At 49.3% G+C, this 26,888-nt stretch overlaps 2 protein-coding genes across 8 annotated transcripts; both read right to left on the minus strand.

Moving 5' to 3' along the window:
* On the minus strand, positions 1–24,977 carry Scamp4 (secretory carrier membrane protein 4). 4 transcript variants are annotated; one of them, XM_042697285.1, is made up of 7 exons: positions 24,912–24,977; positions 12,585–12,637; positions 10,413–10,541; positions 9,926–10,082; positions 8,733–8,834; positions 5,706–5,823; positions 1–1,539 (listed from the first exon to the last, which is right to left on the minus strand). In XM_042697285.1, exons 2-7 carry the CDS (start codon positions 12,589–12,591, stop codon positions 1,360–1,362), a joined length of 693 nt encoding a protein of 230 aa, XP_042553219.1. In that variant the 5' UTR covers positions 12,592–12,637; positions 24,912–24,977; the 3' UTR covers positions 1–1,359. The 4 variants fall into 4 exon arrangements, with proteins under 4 accessions (XP_042553219.1, XP_042553222.1, XP_042553221.1 ...); XM_042697288.1 differs by having other exon boundaries at positions 24,904–24,947; XM_042697287.1 differs by lacking the exon at positions 24,912–24,977 and adding an exon at positions 24,547–24,586.
* Positions 15,638–24,976, minus strand: Adat3 (adenosine deaminase tRNA specific 3). 4 transcript variants are annotated; one of them, XM_042697281.1, is made up of 2 exons: positions 24,912–24,976; positions 15,638–17,147 (listed from the first exon to the last, which is right to left on the minus strand). In XM_042697281.1, exon 2 carries the CDS (start codon positions 17,029–17,031, stop codon positions 15,850–15,852), a length of 1,182 nt encoding a protein of 393 aa, XP_042553215.1. In that variant the 5' UTR covers positions 17,032–17,147; positions 24,912–24,976; the 3' UTR covers positions 15,638–15,849. The 4 variants fall into 4 exon arrangements, with proteins under 4 accessions (XP_042553215.1, XP_042553217.1, XP_042553216.1 ...); XM_042697283.1 differs by lacking the exon at positions 24,912–24,976 and adding an exon at positions 24,547–24,614; XM_042697282.1 differs by lacking the exon at positions 24,912–24,976 and adding an exon at positions 19,767–19,797.
* Positions 24,978–26,888: the final 1,911 nt, after the last annotated feature.

The raw sequence follows: 26,888 nt of genomic DNA on the forward strand, positions 1-26,888 counted from the left end.
TCTGATGCAGAAAGAGGATTTATTTCCAGAATATTCTCAGGTAGTAGAATACACATGTAAGGATGTACACACAGAAGGCTCTCCTACAGCTGGCCCTGGTGCAGTAAGGAGGCTGAAGCAGCCTCAGGTGTAAAGTGGCACTTCCATGGGCAGGAGATTTAGCTGGGCACCAGTGAAAGCCCAAAGCCTGGGCTGGAACCTGCAGCTTGATGAGTTGCCACCATACTCTTAAGAGCCATGCTCAGGTGCACTGGGGCCGGAGAAGCACTTGGGCAATTTGGCAAAGGTCCAAGACCCCAGTCCTCAGGGGTGGGGTGCAACTAGGTGCTGAGGGCAGTGACCTTGTTGCCATGAAGGGTTGGCCAGCGGCACAGAAGCCTCAAGTTTTGGGCCCAAAGGTACTGTGGCCACTCCCCTGATACATCTCCAGAAGGGAGTCAGGAGAATGGGGAAATAGTGTCAATTGTTAGATTCCTTTCTAAGGCACCTATCTGTCCCTGGCCCTTGTGTGTGCCATCCTTGAGTCTCTCCTGAGAGCCAGGCTCTGCTCCTTGCAATACACACAGGAGGAAGGCTCCTCCATCCTGTCAAAGCAGAAGCCCCAGGTTCCCAGCCACTGTTGGTGGCTGGCAGAGGCAGCACGAGTATTCAGAGACACGGGGCTCTCCTCACAGTCAGGACCCTACCTCCACCAAAAGGATGGGGCTGGCTTCTGGGATGCAAATGGAGGTTTCACCTGGCTCTATGATTTGAGGAGAGGAAAGCCACCTGCCAGAGCTAGGCAGAACAGTAAATTCCAGAATGCCTGTCCATCCATCCAGGAAGGCTGGATGGATGGACAGACAGGGAGAAACATGTGTTCTTGGTGATGAGTAAACTTGCCTCCCACTATCCCGTGTGGGACTGTCCAGAATGGCACATGGAGGACTAGGCCTGGCAGTCACAGTGGCCCAAGAACCTAACCATCAGACCCCTTCCAAGCCAATTGAGGGCACCTGCTCTGGTAATGCAGGTGGAGGTTGAGATGTGGAACTTAGGCCCAGGCCCACGGGGGTATTCAGCCTATGGTATTCTTCACCTGGGCCCTGGTGAGTTGGCCTCACCTGACCTGGAAACAAAGGCTGTGGCTGTCACATGATGAGTGGCCACACATTCTCAGGGGCAATAAGCTGACAGCCATTCAGTAGTGCTTGTGACAGGTCCACACACAGGAATGAGATGACCACAGGTCCCTGGGCCCTGGCATGGTAACAGTTCCAGCCTACTGGGATAGTGTTTCAGGCCTCATATTTCCAAGGGCAGGTGGCAGACGTGGACAGGGTGGAAGAGGCAGGTGGCAACAGGCCTAGCAAGCTCCTTCTAAGGCCAGTGGCTACCACTGGCTGGGTAGTTGGGCACAGTGGGGTATTCTGGCAAGCTATTCCCCGAGAAGTTGTTGTATTGGGCCTCCCGTGATGGTGGATTTCGCCAGGTGCCCATGCTCCACTCTGTCTGTGCCTTCTGGAAGCTTCCACCAGCCCCTCGATAGATCCTGTGCACCTGCAGGATAGGAGGACAAAAGAGGAGATATAAGAAAAATTAGCTGAGCTGGGTGCCAGTGGCTCTCGCCTGTAATTCTAGCTACTCAGGAGGCTGAGATCTGAGGATCTACTGTTCAAAGGCAGCCTTGGCAGGAAAGTCCATGAGACTCTTATCTCCAATAAACCACCAGGCAACTGGAAGTGGCACTGTGGCTCAAGTGGTAGAACACTTGCCTTGAGCTGAAGAGCTGAGGGACAGCATCCAGGCCCAGAGTTCAAACCCCACGACCAAAAAAATCAGCTGGCTCATGAATATGACAGAGATACAACACAACAGAATTGGCTTTCTTGTTCCTGGCCCACAAACGCTAGTGTGTGGGAACATGGTCTTGCTACAACAGAGTATGGATCTCTCATAAAATAAGACATACTAGAACTTGACAGCTTCCCTACGGACACATGCACCACTCCCCTGGGACATGTCGCTATGCTGCCACATAACCAGTGTGGGGGTACCACCCACGTCCAGGGCTCCATTCCCATCAACCACTGAGCTGTCTCAGGTTGCCACTCAGAGACATGAGCAAATAGTATTGTCACCTCAACAGCCCAGATCACAGAGAACATGTCACAGAAGTGTGGAAGGTGGGGATATTTTCAGAAAATAAAAGGGCAACAGTTATGGATGTCTATGGTTTATGCCTTTAATCCTACTTAGGAGGCTGAGATCTGTAGATCATAGTTCAAAGCTAGCCCAGCCCAGTAACCCAGGTAGGAAATTCTTGCAACCCTTCTTTTTTTTTTTGTCCCTTCTAGGGCTTGAACTCTGGGCTTGCTTGGGCACTGTCCCTCAGCTCTTCAGCTCAAGGCGAGCACTCTACCACTTGAGAGATAGTGTCAGTTCCTTGTGAGATTTTTTTTTTTTTTTGGTCAGTTGTGGGGCCTGAAATCTGGGCCTGGGCACTGACCCTGAGCTTTTCAGCTTAATATGAAAGCTCTACCACTTGAGCCACAGCACCACTTCCAGCTTTTTCTGCTTATATGGTACTGAGGAATTGAACCCAGGTCCTCATGCATGCAAGGCAAGCACTCTGTCACTGAGCCACCTTCCCAGCCCCCTTGTAAAATTATTATTTTTTGTCGGTTGTGGGACTTGAACTGTGGGCCTAGGTGCTGTCCTTCAGCTCTTCAGCTCAAGGTGAGTGCTCTACCACTTGAGCCACAGTGGCACTTCTGGTTTTCTAGTGGTTTATTGGAGATAACAGTCTCATGGACTTTCCTACCCAGGCTGGCTTTGAACCGTAATCCTCAGATCTCAGCCTCCTGAGTAGTTAGGATTACAGGCGTGAGCCACCAGTGCCTGAGGATCACAGTTCAAAGCCAGCCTGGGTAGGAAAATCCATGAGACTGTTATCTCCAATAAACCACTAGAAAACTGGAAGTGGTGCTGTGGCTCAAGTGGTAGAGTGCTGTCCTTGAGCTGAAGAGCTGAAGGACAGCTCCCAGGCCCAGAGTTCAAGCCCCACAACCAATCAAAAAAAAAAAAAAAAGGAAAATTGAGGGTGTGACCAAAGTAAGCTTCTAAGAGGCTCAGGCTCAGTTGTGATCAGTAAGCACCAGCTATACCTAGGGTGTCCATTAAGCACATTGGTAGAGTTTTTGCAGCACTGACAGTGAACCTGGTGCCTTAGAAATGCACGGAGCTGTAACCAAGTCCAATAAACCCACAGTGGATTACAGCTTCAGAGCAACAGTACAGATAAGGCAAATCCAGCACTTTGGTGTCTGAGGTTCTGGTAGGAACTGGAGAAAAGAATGGAGCCTTTATGGGCACATGGAGGCCTCCCTCTCCCTCCTACCCCCCTCCCCCCACTCTCCTGATTCTGTCAGACACACCCGGCTCTGGCCACAGGTTCTCCTTTCAAAGACAAAGGCTGGTCCAACTGGCCAATTTGAGGCCTAGTCCTGTTCATATGTTCTCTGCCATTACTTTCATGACCAAGCCTAAGCTATGAGATGGTGATCACACATTGGACTCTGGAGACTTGATCGCCTATCATATGTCCCTCACCTGAAAGTCATGCTCTGTGGAGTAGCTCTGGGCACTCAGGGATGATGATCTCATGAAGCCTCTTGGAGGGGGGCCCAGATAGGGAGAATGAACTTACTGAGGGAAAGCACTGGCTGCCTCACCTGGGAGCATTAGGTCATGGATCCTCCTTGCCTCTGGGCTGTGACTCAAGACTCGGCTCCCTGCTGACTAGAGGCTGTGCAGGCTACCTTCTGATCATGCTCCTGAGCCATGTATTTCTAGAAACTTCCCAGCATGCATAAGGCTCTGGGTCACCCTCAGTACCACAAAACACATAGGTCTTTTGGTTTGTTTGTGCTAGTACTAGGCTTGAACTCAAGGCCTCAAGATTTTCTTTGGCTTTTTGGCTCAAGGCTGACACTCTACCACTTGAGCCACAGCTTCACTTTTGGCTTTTGCTAGTTAAAATCGGAGATAAGTGTTTCAAGGACTTTGCTGGAAGGCTGGTTTTGAACAGTGATCCTCAGATCACAGGCTCCTAAGTAGCCAGGATTACCGTCATGAGGCACAAGTGGCCAGCTTAACTATGTACATGTGTGTGTGTGTTCATGCACACACATGTGCATGTCACTCCTAGGGCTTGAACTCAGGGTTTGGGCTGTCTCTAAGCTTTTTTATTCAAAGCTAGTGCTCTACCACTTTGGGCCACAGTGTCACTTCCAGTTTTGGGGTAGTTAATTGGAGATAAAGAGTCTCACAAGCCGGGCCCAGTGGCTCACACCTATAATCCTAGCTACTCAGGAGGTTCACATCTGAGGATCACGGTTCAAAGACAGCACAAGCAAGGAAAGTCTGTGAGACTCTTTTTTTTTTTTTTTTGGATCCGGTCGTGGGGCCTCAACTCTGGGCCTGGGCACTGTCCCTCAGCTCTTCAGCTCAAGACTAGCGCTCTACCACTTGAGCCACAGTGCCACTTCCAGCTTTTTTCTTTTTGCTTATGTGGTGCTGAGGAATCAAACCCAGGGCCTCAAGCATGCAAGGCAAGTGCTCTACCACTAAGCCACCTTCCCAGCCCCTGTGAGACTCTTAATCTCCAATAAACCACCAGAAAGCCAGAAGTGGCACTGTGGCTCAAGTGGTACAGCGCTTGTCTTGAGCTGAAGAGCTCAGGGACAGTGGCTAAGCCCAGAGTTCAAGCCCTATGACCAACAATAACAACAAAAAGTCTCACAGACTTCCCTGCCCAGGCTGGCTTCAAACTGCAATCTCAGCATTCTGAGTAGCTAGGATTACAGACATAAGCAGGCACCCAGCTTATCTCTGAGTTTTTTCATTCAAAGCTAGTGTTCTATTGTTTAAGCCACACTCCCAGCTTTCTGCTGGTTAATTGGACATAAGAATCTCATAGACTTTCCTGCCCGGAGTTGCTTCAAACTCATGCTTAGATCTCAGCCTCCTGAGTAGCTAGGGTTATAGGTCTTCTGGGGGGGGGTTGTTTTGTTTTTTGTCAGTCATGGGTCTTGAACTCTGGGCCTGGGCAGATAAAAGAGTCTCACAGACTTTCTTGCCTGGGCTGGCTTTGAATCTCAATCCTCAGATCTCAGCCTCCTGAGTACTATGATTACAGGCATGAGCCACTGGTACCTGGCAAGGTCTTCTGTTTTTTAATTCCATATTCTCTGTTATCAGCTCAGCTGCATACTAACCTTCCAGCAGGATCTGCCTCTATCCTGTCACCTGGCTACTAAAGGCTCATTTCTCTGTCCCTGAGGGAGATGAGGAGGGAGAGTCACCCCTTAGGCAGGCCTGAGGCTGTATGTTCAGAAGGCTGCCAGGTTTATCCATTGTGCTTGGGCACTTGTGGATCTAGGGGTTCCTAGGTCTAGACTTCCAGTACAGATGATGTAGTTTACTCTCAGGCCCTGTCCTTCTGTGTGGGGATTTTGTCACTACCAGGTAGAGGAGCCACATGGCTGCCTCGCAAGATGCCAAATTTGAGTCTTTGTGAGCTCCTGTGAGTATCAGCTTCTTACTAAAGATGAAGTATGCACATCTGATGTGACTCAAAGAAAAGACATCCCTGATTTCATATACCTGGGATGGAGAGGGGAGAGGAACAGTGAGGGCTAGGTGGCCCAGGACTGAGGACTTACCTTCATGATCACAATGGCCATCAAGGCGGCCGTCAGGGAGAACATGACAGCTGGAATCAGCATAACCACTGCCACCCCAACATTAGTCTTGAATGTGACCATCACTGCCAGCCAGCCACTGCAGGGGCAAGAAAGTAAGTGGGCCTGGGCACACCACAGATAAGGGCCTGTTTGTCCTTTCTATGGCAATGGGTCACCAACTATCAGGTGAGCAATAACCCCATGAAGTGGTACTGTAACCATCATTGAGGATGCAAGTGTGAGTGCCAACAGGGTGCTAACAGCAGATTTCACTTGTCAAAATGAAGTTGAAATGAAACTCTGATCATACAAAATATTTATCAAAGTGAACTCTAGGAAATGGTAACAAGTTTTTTTTTGTCACTTTGTTTTCTTTACTTCTTGTTTATATGGCTTTGGGAGGGGAAAGAGGGGCCACAGAAATGGAGGGACGAAGGGTGAATAAATGCAGCAGTGGTAACCACTAGACACTGTGTTGAAAACGAACTATACAACTTATGGGTGGGGATGGGAGGGAAAAACTAGGAGAGAGCAAATAAAGGGATGACATCACCTCCCCCCCAAAATGTACTCTTTCTTTTTTTTGGCCAGTCCTAGAGCTTGAACTTAAGGCCTGGGCGCTGTCCCTGAGTTTCTTTTGCTCAAGGCTAGCACTTGAGCCAGAGCACCACTTCTGGCATTTTCTGTGTATGTGGTACTGAGGAATCGAACCCAGGGCTTCATGCATGCTAGGCAAGTACTCTACCACTAAGCCATGTTTCCAGCCCCAAAAATGTACTCTTTACTTGATTTACATAACCATAACCCCTCCGTATTATTTCCTTTATAACAATTCTAAAAAGGTTTTTTTTGTTTGTTTGTTTTTTTGAGTCTGGTCATGGGGCCTGAACTCTGGGCCTGGGCGCTGTCCCTCAGCTCTTCAGCTCAAGGCTAGTGCTCTACCACTTGAGCCACAGCACCACTTCCGGCTTTTTTCTTTTTGCTTATGTGGTTCTGAGGAATCGAACCCAGGGCCTCAGGCATGCAAGGCAAGCACTCTACCACTGAGCCACCTTCCCAGCCCCATCTAAAAAGGTTTTAAGGGCTGGGAACATGGCTTAGTGATAGAGTACTCACCTACCATGCATGCACAAAGCCCCAGTTTCGGTTCCTCAGTTCCACATTATCAGAAAAAGCCAAAAGTAGCCAGGCGCCAGTGGCTCATGCCTGTAATACTAGCTACTCAGGAGGCTGAGAGCTGAGGACTGTGGTTCAAAGCCAGCCTGGGCAGGAAAAGCCAAGAAACTCTTATCTCCAATAAACCACCAGAACACCAGAAATGGCATTGTGGCTCAAGGGATAGAGCACTAGCCTTGAGTTGAAGAGCTGAGGGACAGTGCTCAGGCCCAGAGTTCAAACCCCATAACCGATCAAAAAAAAAGAAACAAAGAAAAAAAAAAAAAAAAAAAGCCAGAAGTGGCGGTGGAGCCATGGAGTTCAAGCCCCAAGAGTGGCAAAAATAAAATAAAATAAAAATAACAAAGTTTTTAAAGGCCCAAAGCAAACTTTAAAATAAAATTAAAAAATTAAAAAGGGGTCTGGGAATGTGGCTCAGTGGTAGAGTGCTTGCCTAGCATACATGAAACCCTGAGTTTAAATGCTCAGTACTGCATACACAGAAAAAGCCAGAAGTGGCATTGGAGCTCAAGTGGTAGAGTGCTAACCTTGAGCACAGAGAGACTCAGGGATAGTGCCCAGACTAAATTCAAGCCCCATGAACAACAACAACTAAATAATAAGTAAATAAATAATAATTTTTTAAAAAGTTGCCAGGCACCTATGGCTCATGCCTGTAATCCTAGCTACTCAGGAGGCTGAGATCTGAGGCTCACAGTTCAAAGCCAGCTGGGCAGAAAAGTCCATGAGACTCATATTTCCAATAACCACCAGAAAACCAGAAGTAGAGCTATAGCTCAAAGTAGTAGAGCTCTATCCTTGAGTAAAAGAGCTCAGGGACATCACCCAGACCCTGAGTTCAAGCCCCAAGTCCAAGGAAAAAAAGAGAGAGAAAAGAAAAGGAAATCACAGAACAAAAGATTTAAGATAAGGCCTCACCAAGTCCACCAATGTTAGTATTGTGCCTCAATTCTCAAAATTAACTTTGAAAAAGCTTAAAATTTAGCCTAAAAGTTTTTTGGGGTGGGGGCTGGGTGCTGTCCCTGAGCTTTTTTCACTCAAGGTTAGTACTCTACCATTGAGTCACAGCTTCACTTCTGGCTTTTTGATGGTTAATTGGAGATAAGGGTCTCATGGACTTTTTGCCTAGGTTTACTTTGAACCATAATCAGATCTCAGCCTCTGGAGTGGCTAGGATTACAGGCTTGAGACACCAGCACCCAGCCTGTGAGACTCTTAACTCCAATTAAATCACAGAAAAAGCTAGAAGTGGTTCGTTCTGTGGCTCAAGTGGTAGAGTTTTAGCCTTGAGTAAAAGGAGCTCAAGGACAGCACCCAGGCCCATAGTTCAAGCCTCACAACTGGCAAAAAAAGAAAAAAAAAATAGAGAGAAAGAGAGATGATGCCAGCAGCCAGTTACCACAGGGAGCAGACACCACCCAATTCATTGGACCAGAGCCTCTCTGGAGACTACAGGAGCCGGGCACCGGTGGCTCATGCCTGTAATCCTAGCTATTCAGGAGGCTGAGATCTGAGGATCACAGTTCAAAGCCAATCCAGGCAGGAAAGTCTATGAGACTCTTATCTCCAATAAACCACTAGAAAACCAGAAGTGGCATTGTAGCTCGACTGGTAGAGGGTTCGTCTTGAGCTGAAGAGCTGAGGGATAGTACCCAAGCCCAGAGTTCAAGCCCCACAACAGACCAAAAAAAAAAAAAAAAAAAAGACTACAGGATACTGTTACCTGAGTTCCCATGTACTTGGGGTGCCTTTGTAACAGCACACAACATATCTGATTGACACATACACAACACAATGTACCACACAACACTTAGAGTGTTCAGAACTTACCATGTGCCCCAGCCTACGAAGCCAATTGTCTGGATGGCAGTCAGGATGAACTGAGCTCCAAAGATGAAGAAAAACAGCATGAAATTAAAGGAGCTGTCGGCTCTACAAAGGGACAAAAAACACTGCTGTGATGGTGACACTTGACACTTCTGTTGCTTTAAGAAGTAATATTTTAACCAGGCACCATTGGGTCACACCTGTAATCCTAGCTACTCAGGAGACTGAGATCCGAGGATTGCAGTTTGAAGTCAGACTGGGCAGGAAAGTCCATGACACTCTTACCTCCAATTAACCACCAGAAAACGAAGTAGCACTGTGACTCAGGTAGTAGAGCACTAGCCTGGAGCTGAAGAGCTCAGGGCCAGCACCCAGGCCAAGAGTTCAAACGACATAATTGACAAAAAAAAAGAGAGAGAGAGAGAGAAGAAAGAAAAGAATATTTCACTGGGTAGCAGTAGCTCACACCTGTAATTCTAGCTATTCAGAAGGCTGAGATCTGGTACAAAGCCAGCCTGGGCAGGAAAGTCCATGAAGACCATAAGTGGCGCTACGGCTCAAGTAGCAGAGCACTAGTCTTGAGCTGATGAGCTCAGGGACAGTGCCCAGGCCGAGTTCAAGCCCCACAAGCAATAAAAACAAAAACAAAAAAGATTTGGCCTATGGGCTCTAGTTTGCTGACTCCAATATAAACTTCCACAAAGGAAGGAAGAAGCTGGGTGCCAGTGGCTTACACCTGTAATCTACGCCTGTAATTCTAGCTACTCAGGAGGCTGAGATCTGAGGATCATGGTTCAAAGACAGCCTGGGCAGAAAGTCCATGAGACTCCAATTAACCACCAGAAAACTGGAAGTGGCACTGTGGCTCAAGTGGTAGAGCATTAGCCTTGAGCTGAAGAGCTCAAGACCAACAATCTACAAAAGAGTTCAAGACCAACAATCCACAAAAAAAAAAAAAAAAAAAAAGGAGGAAGAGATGTTGTTCACTTCACTAAAGCCCAATGAATACCAGGACCATTCTAGGCAGCTGGCACCAGGCTCGGCTCTGGTGGGGGAGAACTGGTAACAGAAACCAGACCACAGTTGGGTGGGCAGTCACCCTAACACTAAGTAAGATCTTCAGCAGCAGAGATGTCCAGAGATGCCTGCAGGGAGCAACCTGGATATAAGCTGGCTCGTCCAAGCAGCTAACTTACCGAAAGGCTTTGTAGGCTGGTCGGAACCAGCACACATAGCCACATGGGGTAAAGAGCAGCAGCCAGAGGAAGGCCAGGCCAAAGTTGACTCCAGAACCACCACAAATCCACCAGACCAGACAGGCGATGAGGTTGACCCCAAGGGTGGTACAGTAAACTGGAGGGGAGGAAAGAGAAGGGTGGGGTAGACTAAGCAGGATAGAGAGACGGGGCACTGGGTTGGGTACCCACCTCTCTGGCCTAAGGACTTTCACACATTAGAGATGAGCTGGGGCAATCCATACTAGCAGGCCAGGCTTAGGATGCAGGGACAAGGGGATTCCTGGCAGGCCACTCAGGCCCTCAGGGAAGGCTGCTGTCCCCAGTTGCCCCAGTTGCCACGTCCACACTGCACAGTGCTACATTGCGACAGCAGCTTTTCCACAAAAGACACACAGTTTAGACTCCCCGCCAGCTACTAGTTGGTGCCTACAGCCCTAGGGCTTACATATCCAAAGGCGGTAGATCCTCTTCACTAAGACCTGGTGCTCAATGGGAATCTCATCAGAAAAGTCCTGGTAGAAACATGGTTTCAGCGGGATGAACTTGGGCAAAGGTGGAAAGTTGTTCTCCTTCCCTAAGGAAGGAAAAAAGCCACAGGTCACATGATCACATTCTGTCCAAAGCATGTCAGGACATCTTTGTCTGTTCCAAGCTGGTGGAGGATCCCCCTAGAACCATAAATTGAGCTGGGAAGGTGGTTCAGTGGTAGAGTGCTTGCCTTGCATGCATTAGGCCCTGGGTTCGTTGCCTCAGCACCACAGAAGCAGAAAAAGCTGGAAGTGGCACTGTGGCTCAAGTGGTAGAGCACTAGCCTTGAGCTGAAGAGCTCAGGGACAGCGCCCAGGCCCAGAGTTCAGGCCCCACAATGGGCAAAAAATAAAGAAATAAAGAAAGAAAGAAAGAAAGAACTATAAATCACCTGCCCTACCACAGCTGGGCTCTAGCCCAAGAAGTCTCCATGTCAAGCATCTGACCCCCTGGAACAAAGTTCCAGCCCCATGACCAACAACAAAAAAATTTCTTATGAGCCACATGTCAGTGGCTCACATCTGTAATCCTAGCTATTCAGGAGGCTGAGATCTGGTGCAAAGCCAGTCTAGAGAGGAAAGTCCATGAGACTTTTTTATTTGTTGTTGTTGGTCGTGGGGCTTGAACTCTGGGCTTGGGCATTGTCTCTCAGCTCTTCAGCTCAAGGCTAGTGCTCTACCACTTGAGCCACAGCACCACTTCCAGTTTTCTGAGTGGTTTATTGGAGATAAGTCTCATGGACTTTCCTGTCTGGTCTGGCTTTGAACCTTGATCCTCAGATCTCAGCCTCCTGAGTCGCTAGGATTAGACGTGAGCCATGGGGTGCCTGACTCATGAGATTCTTTGTTTTTGTTTTGTTTTTTTGTTGGTTGTGGGGCCTGAACTCTGGGCCTGGGCGCTGTCCCTCAGCTCTTCAGCTCAAGGCTAGCGCTCTACCACTTGAGCCACAGTGCCACTTCCAGCTTTTTCTGCTTATGTGGTTCTGAGGCATCAAACCTAGGACCTCATGCATACAAGGCACTTTACCACTGAGCCACCATCCCAGCCCTCATGCGATTCTTATCTCCACTTAATTACCAAAAAACCAGAAGTGGCACTATGGGTAAAAGTGATAGAACGCTAGCCTTGAGGGAAAAACCTCAAGGACAGTACCCATGCCTATAATTCTAACTACTCAGGAAGCTGAAATCTGAAGATAGCAGTTCAAAGCCAGTCTACACAGCAAAGTGAGACTCTTTATCTCCAATTAACTACCAGAAAACTGGAAGTGACATTGTGGCTCAAGTGGCAGAGTGCTAGCTTTGAGTAAAGGAAGCTCAGGAATAGTGCCCAGGCCCTGAGTTCAAGCCCCAGGACTAGCAAAAAAAAAAAGGTACAGTGTGAGACCTGCTCAAGTACTCCAGGTCTGTGTGCACTGCAGGACTGCAGCACAGATAAGGGAGTCCAGACTCTGAGGCGGCCATCAGGCAGGGGGCATGCACAATATAGATTCCTGAAGTGAGTGCACCATAATAGGTCTAGGAGTGGAGAGACCAGCAGGGAGATGATGGGAGGTAGGAGCTGCAGATGAACCTCCAAGGACTGCTTCACTTGTTTTTGGTTTTTCTGATCAATTTTGAGGCTTGAACTCAAGGATTGGGAGCTTTTTCCACTCAAGTCTGGCACTTACCAACTTGAGCCACAACTCAACTTCTGGCTGGTTTTGGTAATTAATTGGAGATAAGAATCTCTCAGACTTTCCTGCCTGGACTGACTCTGAATTGCAATCTTCAGATTTCAACCTCTAATAGCTAGGATTACAGGCATGAGCCATGGCACCTGGCTGCTTCACTCATTTTTGGTATAAATGAAGGTGACCATGTGACTCTGCCACTGTGGACATGGCAGCTTTGCAGGTGGGCATGTCTGCACCGCACAGCTGCCCAAGGTGCAATAAGGCAGAAAGCCCTGTTGCAGGCTCCAGGGGTGAGGTGAGGTACTAGCTGAAACCATGGTCTCATATAGAAGCTGCTTACATCACTCCCACTGGGGGCCATGTCCTAGAGAAGAGCAGACTCCTTGCTTCCATGGCCTTCCTGGTGGGACTTACCTGACATTTCTGCTCTGGCTGATCTGGTCACCCTGGCTGAAGGCTGCAGCCACCTGAAAGGAAACAGGATGTCAGGAACCCCATAGCCACAGGTGATCAGATGCCCACTTGTAGCCTGGGTCCTAAGTAGGGCATCCATCATGACCAAAAGCCCCGTCAGGCTGCTTGCTGATGGCTGTTATCCTAGTAACTCAAGAGGGTGAGATAAGAAGACTGAGTCAGAGGCAGCCCAGTAGAAAATTCTGTGAGAAGCTGGGCACCAGTGGCTCACGCCTGTAATCCTAGCTACTCAGGAGGCTGAGATCTGAGAATCTCGGTTCAAAGCCAGCCCGGGCGGTAAAGTCCATGAGACTCTTATCTCTAATAAACCACTAGAAAACTGGAAGTGGCACTGTGGCTCAAGCGGTAGAACACTCACCTTGAGCTGAAGAGCACAGGGACAGTGCCCAAGCCCAGAGTTCAAGCCCCATGCCCGACAAAAAAAAAAAATTATGTGAGATTCCAGCTCCAATTAATTAGCCAGCAAGATGCCAGTCTAGAAGCATGGTCAAGTGGTAGAGTATTAGCTGTGAGTAAAACAGCTGAGATAGAATGTGAGGCCCTGAGTTCAAATTGCCATATTAGAAATTAAAAAAAAAAAAGCCAGGCACTGGCTAAAATCCAACTAATCACTCAAATACTGGAAGTGGCATTGTGGCTCAAAGTGGTATAGCACTAGCCTTGAACAAAAGAGCTCAGGGACAGTGCCTAGGCCGAGTTCAAGCCTCACAACTAAAACAAATGAACAAACAATTGCTGGTGGCTTATGTTTGTACAATCCTAGCAACTCAAGAGGCTGAGATGTGAGGATTGAAGTTCAAAGCTAGCCCAGGCAGACAAACCCAAGAGACTCTTATCTCCAATTAACCAGCAAAAAGCCAAAGTGGAACTGTGAGTCAAGTGGTAAGGTGCCAGCCTTAAGCAAAAAAGCTAAGAACCAGGACCATCCTGAGTTTAAGACTGTACTGCTGCACATGTGCACACACATACACAAACACACACACACACACAGAGCCCAGTAGAAAGGCCAAGGTCAGCTACTGCCTCCGCTGGTATCTCACAGTAAATGAGGCTAGTGTTACTTCCCCTCAGAGCCCCGCTACTTGTGTGAGTGCTAGCTGGTGCTGGCAAGATGGGACAGGTCAGGCTGGGTCCTGGTGCTTCCATCCCACCCTAAGAATTTTTTTAATTTTTATTTATTTATTGTTTTTGCTGGTCTTGGGGCTTGAACTCAGGACCTGGGCTCTGTCCCTGAGCCTCTCTGTGCTCAAGGCTAGCACTCTGCCACCTGAGCCACAGCGTCACTTCCGGCTTTTTCTGCTTATGTGGTACTGAGAAATAGAACTCAGGTCTTCATGCATGCTTGGCAAGCATTCTACCACTAAGCCACATTCACAGCCCCCCACCCCAACTTCTGCGTGTGGTGTAAGATTGTTCCAAGTACCTCCTGACCCCTGTGAGGCCCTACTTCCCACTGAGTCCTTGAGAACTGAGATCAAACTTATTGCTGTGACCTTAGGTTATGTCCTATGACCTCTGGGCTGCAGTTGTTACCCTCGATCCACAGAGCCATGAATCCTGACATAGCCTGAGTGGTAACCACAGCTCCTGTCAGAGTAGCCCTATTCCCAAGCCAGCTTTCTGAGTCCTGGAAGGTAAAGTTGCCAGGCCAGTATGAGGGGCAGGCACTGGGGCAGGGAACTGGCTCTCCCCAGTACAGGTATAAAGCTTTCAAGAATACCAACTTTCAGGGCTGGGAACGTGGCTCAGTGGTAGAGCCCTTGCCTTGCATGCATGAGGCCCTGGGTTCAATTCATCAGCACCACATACGCAAAAAGAAAAAAAGTCAGAAGTGGTGCTGTGGCTCAAGTGGTAGAACGCCAGCTTTGAGATGAAGAGCTGAGGGACAGCACCCAGACCTACAGTTCAGGCCTCACTACTGGACCAAAAAAAAAAAAAAAAAAGATACCAACTTTCAGCTGGGCGCCGGTGGCTCACACCTGTAATCCTAGCTACTCAGGAGGCTGAGTTCTGAGGATCACGGTTCAAAGGCAGCCCAGGCAGGAAAGCCCATGAGACTCTTATCTTCAATAAAAACCACTAGAAAACCGGAAGCAGCACTGTAGCTCAAGCAGTAGAGCACTCACCTTGAGCTGAAGAACGCAAGGACAGCACCCAAGCCCAGAGTTCAAGCCCCATGACCGACAAAAAAAAAAAAAGAGAGAAGAAAAAAATAAAGGAAAAGAATACCAACTTTGTCCAGACCATCTTGCTCAAAGCCACTAGCCTTCAGACCCTCAGGGTCTCAGCATGGGATACTCTACTTCTTGGCCTCTCAGCCACTTCCTATCAGGCACCTTTTTTCAGTTGCTTGCCCAGGACAGTAAGCACATCCTTAAGGAAAGATCCTAACCCTGCCTAATACAGGAAGAACCTGTGTGGAAGACAGGCAGCCCAAGGCCCGCACTTCCTTTCATGTCTGGGACTGTGGTTCCTGTCTCCTTCTAGCCACCTCCACTCTAGTACCACAGACCTCCATCCAGCACCAGCATAGCCCACCCTTTCTGGAGATGGGGCAGGCTCAGTCAGTCCCAGTGTCCTGGACACTGTGGGGTCCCATGAGGCCAGGGATTCCTTCAGGGCAATAATATAGAGGCTCCTGCAGCACCAAGTAGCGAGGCATCAGGCACCTACTCTGAGTCCAGCACAAACAGCAGTTCCAGCCCTCTATCCTATGAACTTGTGCTGGCCCCTTTTGAAGTCCTCATTACAACTTATGAAAGACAGTGAATGGAATGGCCCAAAGAAGCCTTTTGGTAAGATGTCCCCAGACTGACCTGTATCCAAACACACATAGAACCTTCCAGACTCAAGGAACGCAGAGTGCCACCTGGGCCTCCTCTGCCTCAGGACATACACTATATCCCTGATCACAATCTGCTCAGGGGGTTTCCTTCCTGTTCCAGCCCCAATACCCCAGCTACTGTGACAGGCACCTCTATCCAGACAGAAGCTTGGTTTGGGGGTAGTTTATTTTCATATGCCATTGCTGTTTCCTGGCACAGTCATGAAGGACCACAGAGACTGAAATAGAGAACAGAACTCAGTCCCAGAGCTGCAGAAGTGTGGTGGCATTTCTAATGGAGATAGGATGAAGCCTCTGGAATCTCAGATGCTGAGATTGGCCAGCAGTAGAGCAAGTTGTGGAAGTGGATGGGCACTAAGCCTATGTGTCAGGGTCCAGCCTGCTGCACTGATCTTCAAGGACACCTCGGAATACCTGGAAGCGGTGGTTGAGGTCGGGTTGGGCGTGGATGCGGAAGCGAGTGCCCAAGGCACCGTCAGGTGAAGGTGCCCCATAAAAGACCCGCTGGATGCGGGAATGCACGAGGGCCATGGCACACATGGCGCAGGGCTCCCGGGTGACATAGAGATCATAGCCAGTGCACACATAGGGAAGGCCATCCTCTTCTTTGTCCTCATCCAGCTTGCGTACACGGCCTGCTTGGGGGCCCTTAAGAATGGCAGTTGCAGGGGTGAAGGAGCAGGCTGGGTAGGGCTTGAAGTCATAGGTGCCACGGCCCTGGCCCTGGGCCACGAGATCGATGCACACCATGACAGCATGCAGCAGGGGGCTGGCCACCTGGCTACAGTCGTGGCCTGTGGCTAGTACTCTGCCTGTGGCTGGGTCCACCACAACAGCACCCACAGCTTGCAGGCCCCGAGCCAATGCCTGCTGCGCTGCCCGTATGGCCTGCTCCATGTGCCTCTGCATTGCAGCCCGCTCCTGTGCTGAGAAGAGCTGTCCAGCCAGGGCACTGGTCACTTGCTTGTCCTCATGGAAGGATGTGGGCCAGTGGATCCTAGCTTCCTCAAATTGATCCCTAGTCAAGGGTGGCCGGGCAGGCACAGGTACCAGGAAGGGTGGCCCCAGGCCCTGAGGGTCCACAGCCGGCTTCGGGAGGAGCTCGGCCAGTGAGCGTGTGCCCGCAGCTGGCCCTGCCAGGCACAGCAACATCTCCAGGGCATGGGAGCCACTGGCATCCCGGCTGGGCCGCACCCGCTTGAGGTGCGGCTGTGCAGGCAGTGGGTAGACAGCTGATATCTCCTTGAGGAGGCGTGAGGTCTGGCGTTTGTCAAGAACAGGTGCAGCATAGGCCAGCACCAGCTCCACATCCCTGGACTGCTGCTCAGATAGGACTGGGACGGCTTGCCAGGGCACTGGCTCTGGCTCCAGGTTGTCAGTCTTCTCATGGCCATGTAGTTCTGTGAGGCCCAGGGCAGGTTCCATCCTCAATAAGGCTCTGACTGTGGAAACAGAGATTGGAGTAGAGCACTGTCCATGAGCTTTGGTAGGCCTGGGTGAGCTAGAGGAGTCAGTTCCTGGAGGCTCTATGAGGCTGAGCATGCTGAATTTGGAGGCTCATTCAGAGAGCTCCAGCCCAGGGTCTGCACATCACCAGTCACAATCTTGCTCACATCCTACTAACTCTTGGTGTGCAGAGTCTAAACATCCATTTAGCTCTTTAAAAAACAAAACAAAACAAAACAAAATGAAATTCATGTGCTATCAGAAACATATCTTTGTTTTTTGAGACAGGTTCTTGTTTTCTAGTCTAAACTGACCTGGAACTTGACATCTTCCTGATCTTAGTGTTTCCACTGGGACTCTAAGCATGCAACATAACAGCATCACTTTTAAGGAAGTATTCAGTAGACGTATAGAGATCCACAACCATCATACTATGGAATTCCAAACAGTCACCACTCTGCACACACACCAGTGCTAGGATACACCTATATCTCCAGAAGCCAGATGAGCTGCTGGCAGGCTGAGGCCAGCTTCAGAGCCTTTGGTCCTATAGCAGGAGGAACTGAATCTGAAATCTGCTAACAGTGTTGTGAGTAGACCCCCACTAGTTGAGCCTATATGAAAAAGCAGCCCCTGCCAAGCCTTGGCCTCCAACAGGTAAGACCTCCATGAGTGGATTCAGTCATACTGTGTCCACAGGCTAATGGACAGACATCACTTAAGCTACTAAATTTTCAGGAGTTACATAATGACAGAAAATGAACACACCAGGTTTGGATATGGGGCTACGTACCAGAATAATGCAGTGTCTGCTCATGACCCAAAATAAATGCCCTTTTCCACACAGTGTCTATAAAAGACTCACCAGCCAGAACTACAAAAGGCTAGACAGAAGAAAGGCGAGAAAACATTGCCTCCCCACCCCTAAATGCAGTCCCTTCTCCTACAGGAAGCCCATGCTTCCTATCCTTCCCCTTATCCTTGCACTATAGTGGTCAGGTGCACCTGACCCCCAAGACTCTCCTACCTTCTGCCCCACCCTAGAGGCCCTGGAGGGCATGGTTGCTGTGGGCTGGCCTAACCTGGAGATCTGCCTATCCACTCCACCTGCCCCTTCTGCCAAGGCTCCTGGCCCTGCCTTGCAAAGCTGGACCTGACATCATCGCTGCCACCATCATCCTCAAAGTAGAGATGAATAAAGAGAGGAGCAGTGCTGGCCAGGTGCCCCTCGTTCTTATCCCTGAGAACTTGAGGCCCTCTTCTGCTTCCAGGCTTATAGGCAGCCAGGGTGTAGGAGGGAGGTAACAGGGATTCAGGCTTGTAGGGAACAGGCAGCCCCGTTGGGAGAATTTTCACTTGGGCAACAATGAAGGACAGTGCCTCTAGCTTCCCAATCCCTGGCCTGGGGCATTGATCCACTGGTCATCCTGAAGATACCTGCTCACAGCCATGCTTCTCTATCCCCAACACCTTCCAGGTCCACATCTGCTCCCAGCTGACTTCCCACAAAAAGGAGCCCATTAGGTCTGGAGGCTGAGGCAGGAGAATCATTTGAGCTCAGGGGTTCAACCCAGTCTGGGCAGGTTCTTACTCTCAAAAAAGTAAAGTAAAATGAAAATACAATCCCAAATCACAGCCCAGGAGCTAGACAATTGAAACATTTCCAATGTCCTAGACCCAGGATCAGGATAACACTTGGACAGAGACCCTCCAGACAGAGGCCAAGGTATCAAAATGGCCCCAGAGCGAGCAGTTAATACTGCACATATTACAAAATCATGAGAAGAAACTGCCCTTCCAAAACCTTATCAACACTTCCTCTCCTGGGCAGTGACTAAACACTCAGTTTCAGAGACTTCAAATGTTAAGCTGGGCACCTGTGGCACACGCCTATTATCCTAGCTACTTAGGAGGCTGAGATCTGAGGATCTCAGTTTGAACAGACTGGGCAGCAGTCTGAGACTCTTTTTTTTTTTTTGGGGGGGGGGGTCCGGTCGTGAGGGCCTGAACTCTGGGCCTGAGCGCTGTCCCTCAGCTCTTCAGCTCAAGGTTAGCGCTCTACCACTTGAGCCACAGCGCCACTTCCGGCTTTTTTTCTTTTTGCTTATGTGGTGCTGAGGAATCGAACCCAGGGCCTCAGGCATGCAAGGCAAGCGCTCTACTACCTAGCCAACTTCCCAGGCCCGAGTCTGAGACTCTTATCTCCAAGAAAAAAGAGAAGAGAAGAGAAGGGAGAGGAGGGGAGGGGAGAGAAGGAGAGGGAAGGAAGAAAACGAAAGAAAGAGAAAGAAAGAAAAAGAAAGAAAGAAAGAGAGAGAGAAGAGAAAGAGAAAGAAGAAAATGGAAGTGGTGTTGTGGCTAGCCTTGAGCACCCAGATGGTGAGTTTAAGCCCCTCAACACACACACACACACACAAAAGAACATATACAATCCTGGGGATGGGAAGGTGGCTCAGTGGTAGAGTGCTTGCCTTGCATGCATGAGGCCCTAGGTTCGATTCCTCAGCACCACATGAAAAAAAACAGAAGTGGCGCTGTGGCTCAAGAAGTAGAGCCTAGCCTTGAGCTAAAGAGCTGAGGGACAAAGCCCAGGCCCAGAGTTCAGGCGCCACGACCAACAAATAGAAAAACAAAACAGAACATAAACAGTCCTGTGAGAGAGAGAGAGAGAGAGAGAGAGAGAGAGAGAGAGAGTGTGTGTGTGTGTGTGTGTGGCACCCACATGCCCCCCAGTCCTGGGGCTTGAACTCAAAGCCTGGGCACTGTCCCTGAGCTTTTTTGCTCAAGTCTAACGCTCTACCTCTTGAGCCACAGCTCCACTTCCAACTTACTTTGGTGTTTCGTTGGAGATAAGAGTTTCACACACGGGTTGAGAAGGTGGCTCAGTGGTAGAGTGCTTGCCTTGAATGCATGAGGCCCTGGGTTGAATTCCTCAGCACCACATAAACAAAAAAGAAAAAGAAAAGTCTCACACACTTTCTTGCCCTGGGTGACTTCAAACCCTGATCCTCAGATCTTAGCCCCCTGAATAGCTACAATTACAGCAGTAAACCATTAGTGCCTGACTTGCTTTTTCTTTTTGTCAGTCATGGGGCTTGAACTCTGGTCCTGAGTGCGGTCCCTCAGCTCTTTAGCTAAAGGCTAGCACTCTACCACTTGAGCCACAGCATCAGTTTTCTGTTGGTTTACTGCAGATAAGTTTCACGGCCTTTCCTGTCCAGGCTGGCTTTGAATGGTCATCCTCAGATCTCAGCCTCCTGAGTAGGATTACAGGCGTGAGCCACCAGCACCTGGCTTAGTGTCTAGCTTTCTGTGAATTAAAAAAAATAAAAACAAAAACAAAAAACTATAAAGCTAGGAATGTGGCTTAGTGGTAGAGTGCTTGCCTCTAGCATGCATGAAGTCCTCGGTTGGATTCCTCAGCACCGCATAAACACAAAAAGCCAGAAGTGATGGAATGCTAGCCTTGAGCAAAAGAAGCTCAGGGACAGTGCTCAGGCCCTGAGTTCAAGCCCCAGGACCGGCAAAAAAAACAAAAAAAAACAGTTACATATTAAAATGAGGGCAATGGGTATACCTTTGTGATAGTGTGCTGACAGCATATGCAAGCCCTAAGGCCATCCCAAGTATCACAAAAAAGAAGAGACAAAAAAAAAAGGGGCTGGGAAGGTGGCTCAGTCGTAGAGTGCTCACTTTGCATGCTTGAGGCCCTGGGTTCCATTCCTCAGCACCACATAAGCAGAAAAAAAAAAAAAAAAGCCAGAAGAGGTGCTGTGGCTCAAGTGGTAGAGTGCTAGCTGAAGAGCTGAGGGACAGCGCCCAGGCCCAGGTTCAGGCCCCACCACCGGACCCAAAAGAAAAGGGAGGGGGACTGGCTGGGAAGTTGGCTCAGAAGTAGAGTGCTTAACCTCACATGTATGAGGCCCTGGTTCAATTCCTCAGCATCACATAAGCAGAAAAAAGCCGGAAGTGGCACTGTGGCTCAAGTGGTAGAGCGCTAGCCTTGAGCTGAAGAGCTGAGAGACAACGCCCAGGCCCAGAGTTCAGCCCCAAAACTGACAAAAAAAGAAAGACCGACAGAGAGAGAGAGAGAGAGAGAGAGGAAGAGAGGAAGGAAGGAAGGAAGGAAGGAAGGAAAGAAAGAAAGATTGATTGATTGATTACTGGGCACTGGTGGCTCACACCTGTAATCCCAGTTACTCAGGAAGCTGAGATCTGAGGATCGAGGTTCAAAGCCAGCCTTGACAGGAAAGTCCATGAGACTCTTATCTCCAATTAATACCAGAAAAACTGAAAGTGGCACTGTGGCTTAAGTGGTAGAGCCCCCACCTTGAGCTGAAGAGCTCAGGGACAGCACTCAGGCCCAGAGTTCAAGCCCTACAACCGAAGGTGTGTGTGGGGGGGGGGGGGGGAGTATGTGTGTGTGTGTATGTGTGTATGTGTAACATGTTTTAAATTAACTAAGGCATATTATAAAGATGAATTTCAACCCTTCTTGCTGTACTTTTTTTAAAAAGTAGCTTCTAAAAGTGTACTATATTAGGCCCTCAGTTTGATTGCTCAGCATGGAAAAATAGCTAAAGAACCAAAGAATATCTGTTGCTTAGATGACACTGAACTACAGTATAAGAGTTGTTCTGGTTGGTCTCAAACACAGCCGTATCTTGGAGTGACCAGCCCTAGTCCTTCCCTGAGGACAAGAGTGCGCTAATCATTTTACAACCATAGGCTGCACTCCACTTTGGCTGCCAGGCATCCCTTGGTGACAGATTCAGACATCAGTCTATCCTACTGGGCGAGCACAGGGAGGCCTGCCACAGACAGCTTACCCTACTTATTGGTGATCAGGCAAACACATATGTGCAGTGGAGAACAGTGAGACTGGGAAGTGTGGGTGGTGTCTAGCATGCCTGAAGGGCCTGGTGCCACCATAGCTGCAGCTGCCTGAGGCCCCATGGCAAACAGGGCCCCTAAGAGGGTCATGGTGCCCTCTGGATTCCCTGAACCACACGCCAATTCTTTTGGCTTGCATGGCCTGCCTAGGCCACAAAAGCTCCACTGTGTACAGGGTAAAAGCCAAACATAGTCTCATTTGTCCCCAAGACTACAATTTCTGACTGATGAAAAAAAACAGAACAAAATGAGAGAAAGAAAGAAGGATGCCATCAGAACCAGATACCTGGGCTTCTAACTTCTGGGGGTTGGGAGGAGAGCAACTAAAGTCATGGAGACCCACAGGGAAGAAAGCTCCTTCTGGGTTTACTGTTGCGATGGCTGTCCAGGATAAGTGGGCTCAACAGTAACTCCTCTACCTGTTGCAGGGCCAAAGGGTCTAAGCTGGACAAGAGGCTAGGAACTTTCCCTTAATTAGATCCCAGAGGAACAATGGACTATAGGCCTGGGGTCCTGCAGAAATGGATCCACATTTTTTTTTTTTTTTTTTTGACTCTGGGGCCTGAACTCTGGGCTTGGGCACTGTCCCTCAGCTCTTCAGCTCAAGGTCAGCGTTCTACCACTTGAGCCACAGTGCCACTTCCCGCTTTTTCTGCTTATGTGGTGCTGAGGAATAGAACCCAGGGTCTCATGCATGCAAGACAAGCACTCTACCACTGAGCCACCTTCCCAGCCCCTGGATTCACATTTTAAACCTAATATGGTTTTGGCATTTGTTCAGGGTGGGTGAACATGCATGGTGAAATTTCTGGTGAGTGCTACGCTAGGCGGCCTCCTCTTACCCACTGATGAGGAATCCAAAACAGTCAGAGCTTTGGCCCTACATGTGCCCAATCAGAAAGCATATAGGACACTGGAGGTTCCATCCAGCTCTACAGTCCCTAGCTGGGACATGTTAGGCACCAGTTGATCCTCTCTAGCCTCACTTCCAACCTCGTGGCAATCTGACCAGTCAGGCTTGGAAGCATAAGCAGAAAGGGCCAGAATACATACTAATCTAGGCATTGTCCTGAGCTACACTCAAATAACTCCACAAAAGAGCCCCATAGCTCCATGGGAAAGTCCACATAAAGGCTACCAGAGGCAATGAATCTATACCTAGGCAAGAAAGGCAGGCAAAGCCTGACAAGGAACCTGAGTAGAAGGATCAGCCAATGTTCAGTCTCATGACACCTCACCCAGGGGAATGTTTATTTCAAATGTAGTTTCCAAGCTGAGTGGAGGAGGGCCCATATATGCTTCCCAGGTGAGTAGACTCACCATATAAAACAAAGTCAAGCCGGGCACCAGTGGCTCACGCCTATAGTCCTAGCTACTCAGGAGGCTGAGATCTGAGGAGCACGGTTCAAAGCCAGCCTGGGCAGGTAAGTCCGTGAGACTCTTATCTACAATAAACTACCAGAAAACTGGAAGTGGTATTGTAGCTCAAGTGGTAGAGCGCTAGCCTTGAGCTGAAGAACTGAGGGACAGCACTCAGGCCCAGAGTTCAAGCCCCACGACAGGAAGAAAAAAAAAGGCCAAAAAAACTACTATGAATTTGGCATAAGTGAATAGTGTGTTTTAGTATGTTTCATGCAATCTTCAAAATATTGTTAAAAATATTTGATGGGCCAGGCATGGTGGGCTAGGCCTGTAATTACTGTGTGGGAGGAAGTAGAAGGGTCTTTTTTTAATTCTCAGGTTCATCCAGACAAAAATGAAAGACCCTAGCTGATAAACGAAACTAAAGCAAAACTGGGTGGGAGCCTGGCTCAAATATTGAAACACTGGGGCTGGGAAGGTGGCTCAGTGGTAGAGCGCTTGCCTTGCATGCAATGAGGCCCTGGGTTCAATTCCTCAGCACTACGTAAGCAAAAAGAAAAAAGCCAGAAGTGGCACTGTGGCTCAAGTGGTAGAGCGCTAGCCTTGAGCTGAAGAGCTGAGGGACAGCGCTCAGGCCCAGAGTTCAGGCCCCACAACCGGACCCTCCCCCCCCCCCTCCCCCCCCCCCCCCCCCGCAAAAAAAAAAAAAAAATTGAAACACTCGCCTTGTAACAAGACCACTTTTGGTGTCAATAAAATTCAAACTTCATCCAGATGCTGGTGGTTCACGCCTATAATCCTAGCTACTGAGGAGTCACAGTTCAAAGCCAGCCCAGGCAGGAAAGTCTGTGAGTCTAATCTCCAATTAACCACCAAAAAAACAAAGTAGACCTGTAGTCCCAAGTGGTAGGGCACTAGCCTTGAGCTGTGGACAGCGCCCAGGCCCTGAGATCAAGCCCACGACCAACCGAAAAAAAAGTGGGACCAATGCCTAAAGAAAAACTGCTGGGGCTGGGAAGGTGGCTCAGGGGTAGAGTGCTTGCTTTGCATGCCTGAGGCCCTGGGTTCGATTCCTCAGCACCACATAAGCAGAAAAAGCTGGAAGTGGTGCTGCGGCTCAAGTGCTGGAGCGCTAGCCTTGAGCTGAAGAGCTGAGGGACAGCACCCAGGCCCAGAGTTCAGGCTCCACGACCAACAAAAACAAAACAAAAAAGAGAGAAAGAGAAAAAGAGGGGGGGAAGGAGGGAGAGAGAAAGAAAGCAAAAAAGAAAGAAAAACTGCTGATGGAAAACACACACCACGATCAGAAGCTAAGTAAACAAGCAACCAGGAAGTAGGGGACTGGCCCCCACCTACCGACGAAGGATATCCCGGAAGCTAGCCTGCCGTACGGGGTCTCCGGACCCAAACGCATATTATGTGCATGCGCAAATATGCGACGAGTTAGGAAATTGGGGCGGGGGGGGGGGGAATCTTGCAGCCTAATGCGCAAACGCAGTAGTATTGCCAGCTTGCGCACGCACGCGCGGACACCCGCCCACATGCATGCCTGCCCGCCCGCCCGCCCGCCCACCCACTCGGGACCTGCGCGAGCCTGGCCGGGCCCAACATGACCCCTGACAGTCCCACACTCCGCCAACGTCTAGACCACCGTCATTACTCCAGTTCCTCTTTTGCGGAAACCTGTGCTGAGAGAACCCGGTCCCCAGGCGCCAGCCCACCTGAGGGACACCGGCCCGAGCGCTCCGCTTCACCAAGTCCTAGCAACCGGCCCGCCTATTGCCGCGGGGCACGACGGGAGCCTAGTTTAGGGGGTGGGGCGTGCGCGAGACAGAGGCAAAGCGAGGACTACAAATCCCAGCAGGCTACGCGTGTGGCCACCAGACTCTGCTCACCTCCAACACAGCACCTACTTTCTCTTCATACCCGTTCTAGGGCATACAAAGCACAAGGCAAGTTTTGGGTTCGAGGCCCACCTGGTGATTGCGATAAACTAGGAGGCGGAAGCGCCTTTGGGAAATAAACAGTGTAGTAGTGTAGTAGGGACACCAAATCTAAGACGGAAACGGAATATTTGTCTGGCCCAGGGACCTGCATGAGACCAAGTTGCAGTAATGCTCTTCACCTCAATGGAATGACCATGGCCTGGAGCCTGGGCCCACCCCAGGTCTCAGTTTTTGCATTTGTACAGTGGGAGAGAGAAACCTCTTGACTCCTGAGCACATTTTAAGAGTAATTCCAGTGATTTCTTTTAGTTAAAACACATGCTGAGCCGGGCACCTGTGGCTCACGCCTGTAATCCTAGCTACTTAGGAGGCTGAGATCTGAGGATGACGGTTCAAAGCCAGCCCAGGCAGGAAAGTCCGTGAGACTCTTTTTGTTTGTTTGGTCGTGGGCGCTGTCCCTTGGACTCTTCAGCTCAAGGGGAGCGCTCTACCGCTTGAGCCACAGCGCCACTTACAGTTTTCTAGTGGTTTATTGGAGATAAGAGTCTCACGGGCTTTCTTGCCCAGGCAGGCTTTGAACCCCAGTACTCAGATCTCAGCCTCCTGACTAGTTAGGATTACAGGTGCGAGCCACTGGCGCCCAGCTATAAATTTCTTTTTTATTTTTATTTTTGGTAGTCGTGGGGCTTGAACTCTGGGCCAGGGCGCTGTCCCTCAGCCCTTCAGCTCAAGGCTAGTGCTCTACTACTTGAGCCACAGTACCACTTCTGGCTTTTTCTGCTTATGTGGTGCTGAGGAATCGAACCCAGAGCCTCATGCAAGCACTCTACTACTGAGTCAATTTCCCACCCCCTTGTGGGACTCTTATCTCCAATTAACCACACACACAAAAAAACAGAAGTGGTGCTGTGGTTCAAGTGGTACATCATTAGCCCTGAGCTGAAGAGCTCAGGGACAGCACCCAGACCCAGAGTTCAAGCCCCATGACTGACAACAAACAAAACAAAACAAAAAAAAAAATGCATAGGGTAATTTGTCACCCCACACACTTGGCAATGCTTAGAGACATTTTTGTTGTGAAACTGGGTAGGAGTTACTAGCATGTAGTGAATGAAGGACAAGGCTGCAGCAGCTCAGCACTCTGCAATGACCAGGGTGCCGCCTCAAATGCCAGCAAAGTAGGAGTGCACCAACCTTGATTCAATCACACTGATCAAGGATGGAGGAAAATTCAGATATAAAAGTATCCTAAAGGAAAATAATAATTGTTAAGTTTACATTTATCTTGGGTTGAGATGTAGCTTAGTGGCAAAGTGCTTGCTAGCAAGTATAACAACCTACTACCAAAAAAGAAAAGAAACACAGTTTTTTAAAAAAAAAGGAGCTGGGAATATGGCTTAGTGGTAGAGTGCTTGCCAAGCCTGCATGAAGCCCTGGGTTCGATTCCTCAGTACCACATAAACAGAAAAAAGCCAGAAATGGCACTGTGGCTCAAGTTGTAGAGCCTGCTAGCGTTGAGCAAAAGAAACTCAGGGACAGTTCCCAGACCCTGAGTTCAAGTCCCAGGACTGACAGTACAAAACAAAAACCACTGGGTGCCAGAGGCTCAAACCTATAATTCTAGCTACTCAGCAGGCTGAGATCTGAGGATGGAGGTTCAAAGCTGGGCCAGGAAAGTCTGTGAGACTCTTATCTCCAATTAACAGAAAACTGGAGGTTGGCCTTGTGGTGTAAGTGGTAGACTGCTTGCCT

This window comes from Dipodomys spectabilis, unplaced genomic scaffold (assembly GCF_019054845.1).
Source record: "Dipodomys spectabilis isolate Male_0828 unplaced genomic scaffold, ASM1905484v1 ptg000215l, whole genome shotgun sequence".
Lineage (NCBI taxonomy): Eukaryota > Metazoa > Chordata > Mammalia > Rodentia > Heteromyidae > Dipodomys > Dipodomys spectabilis.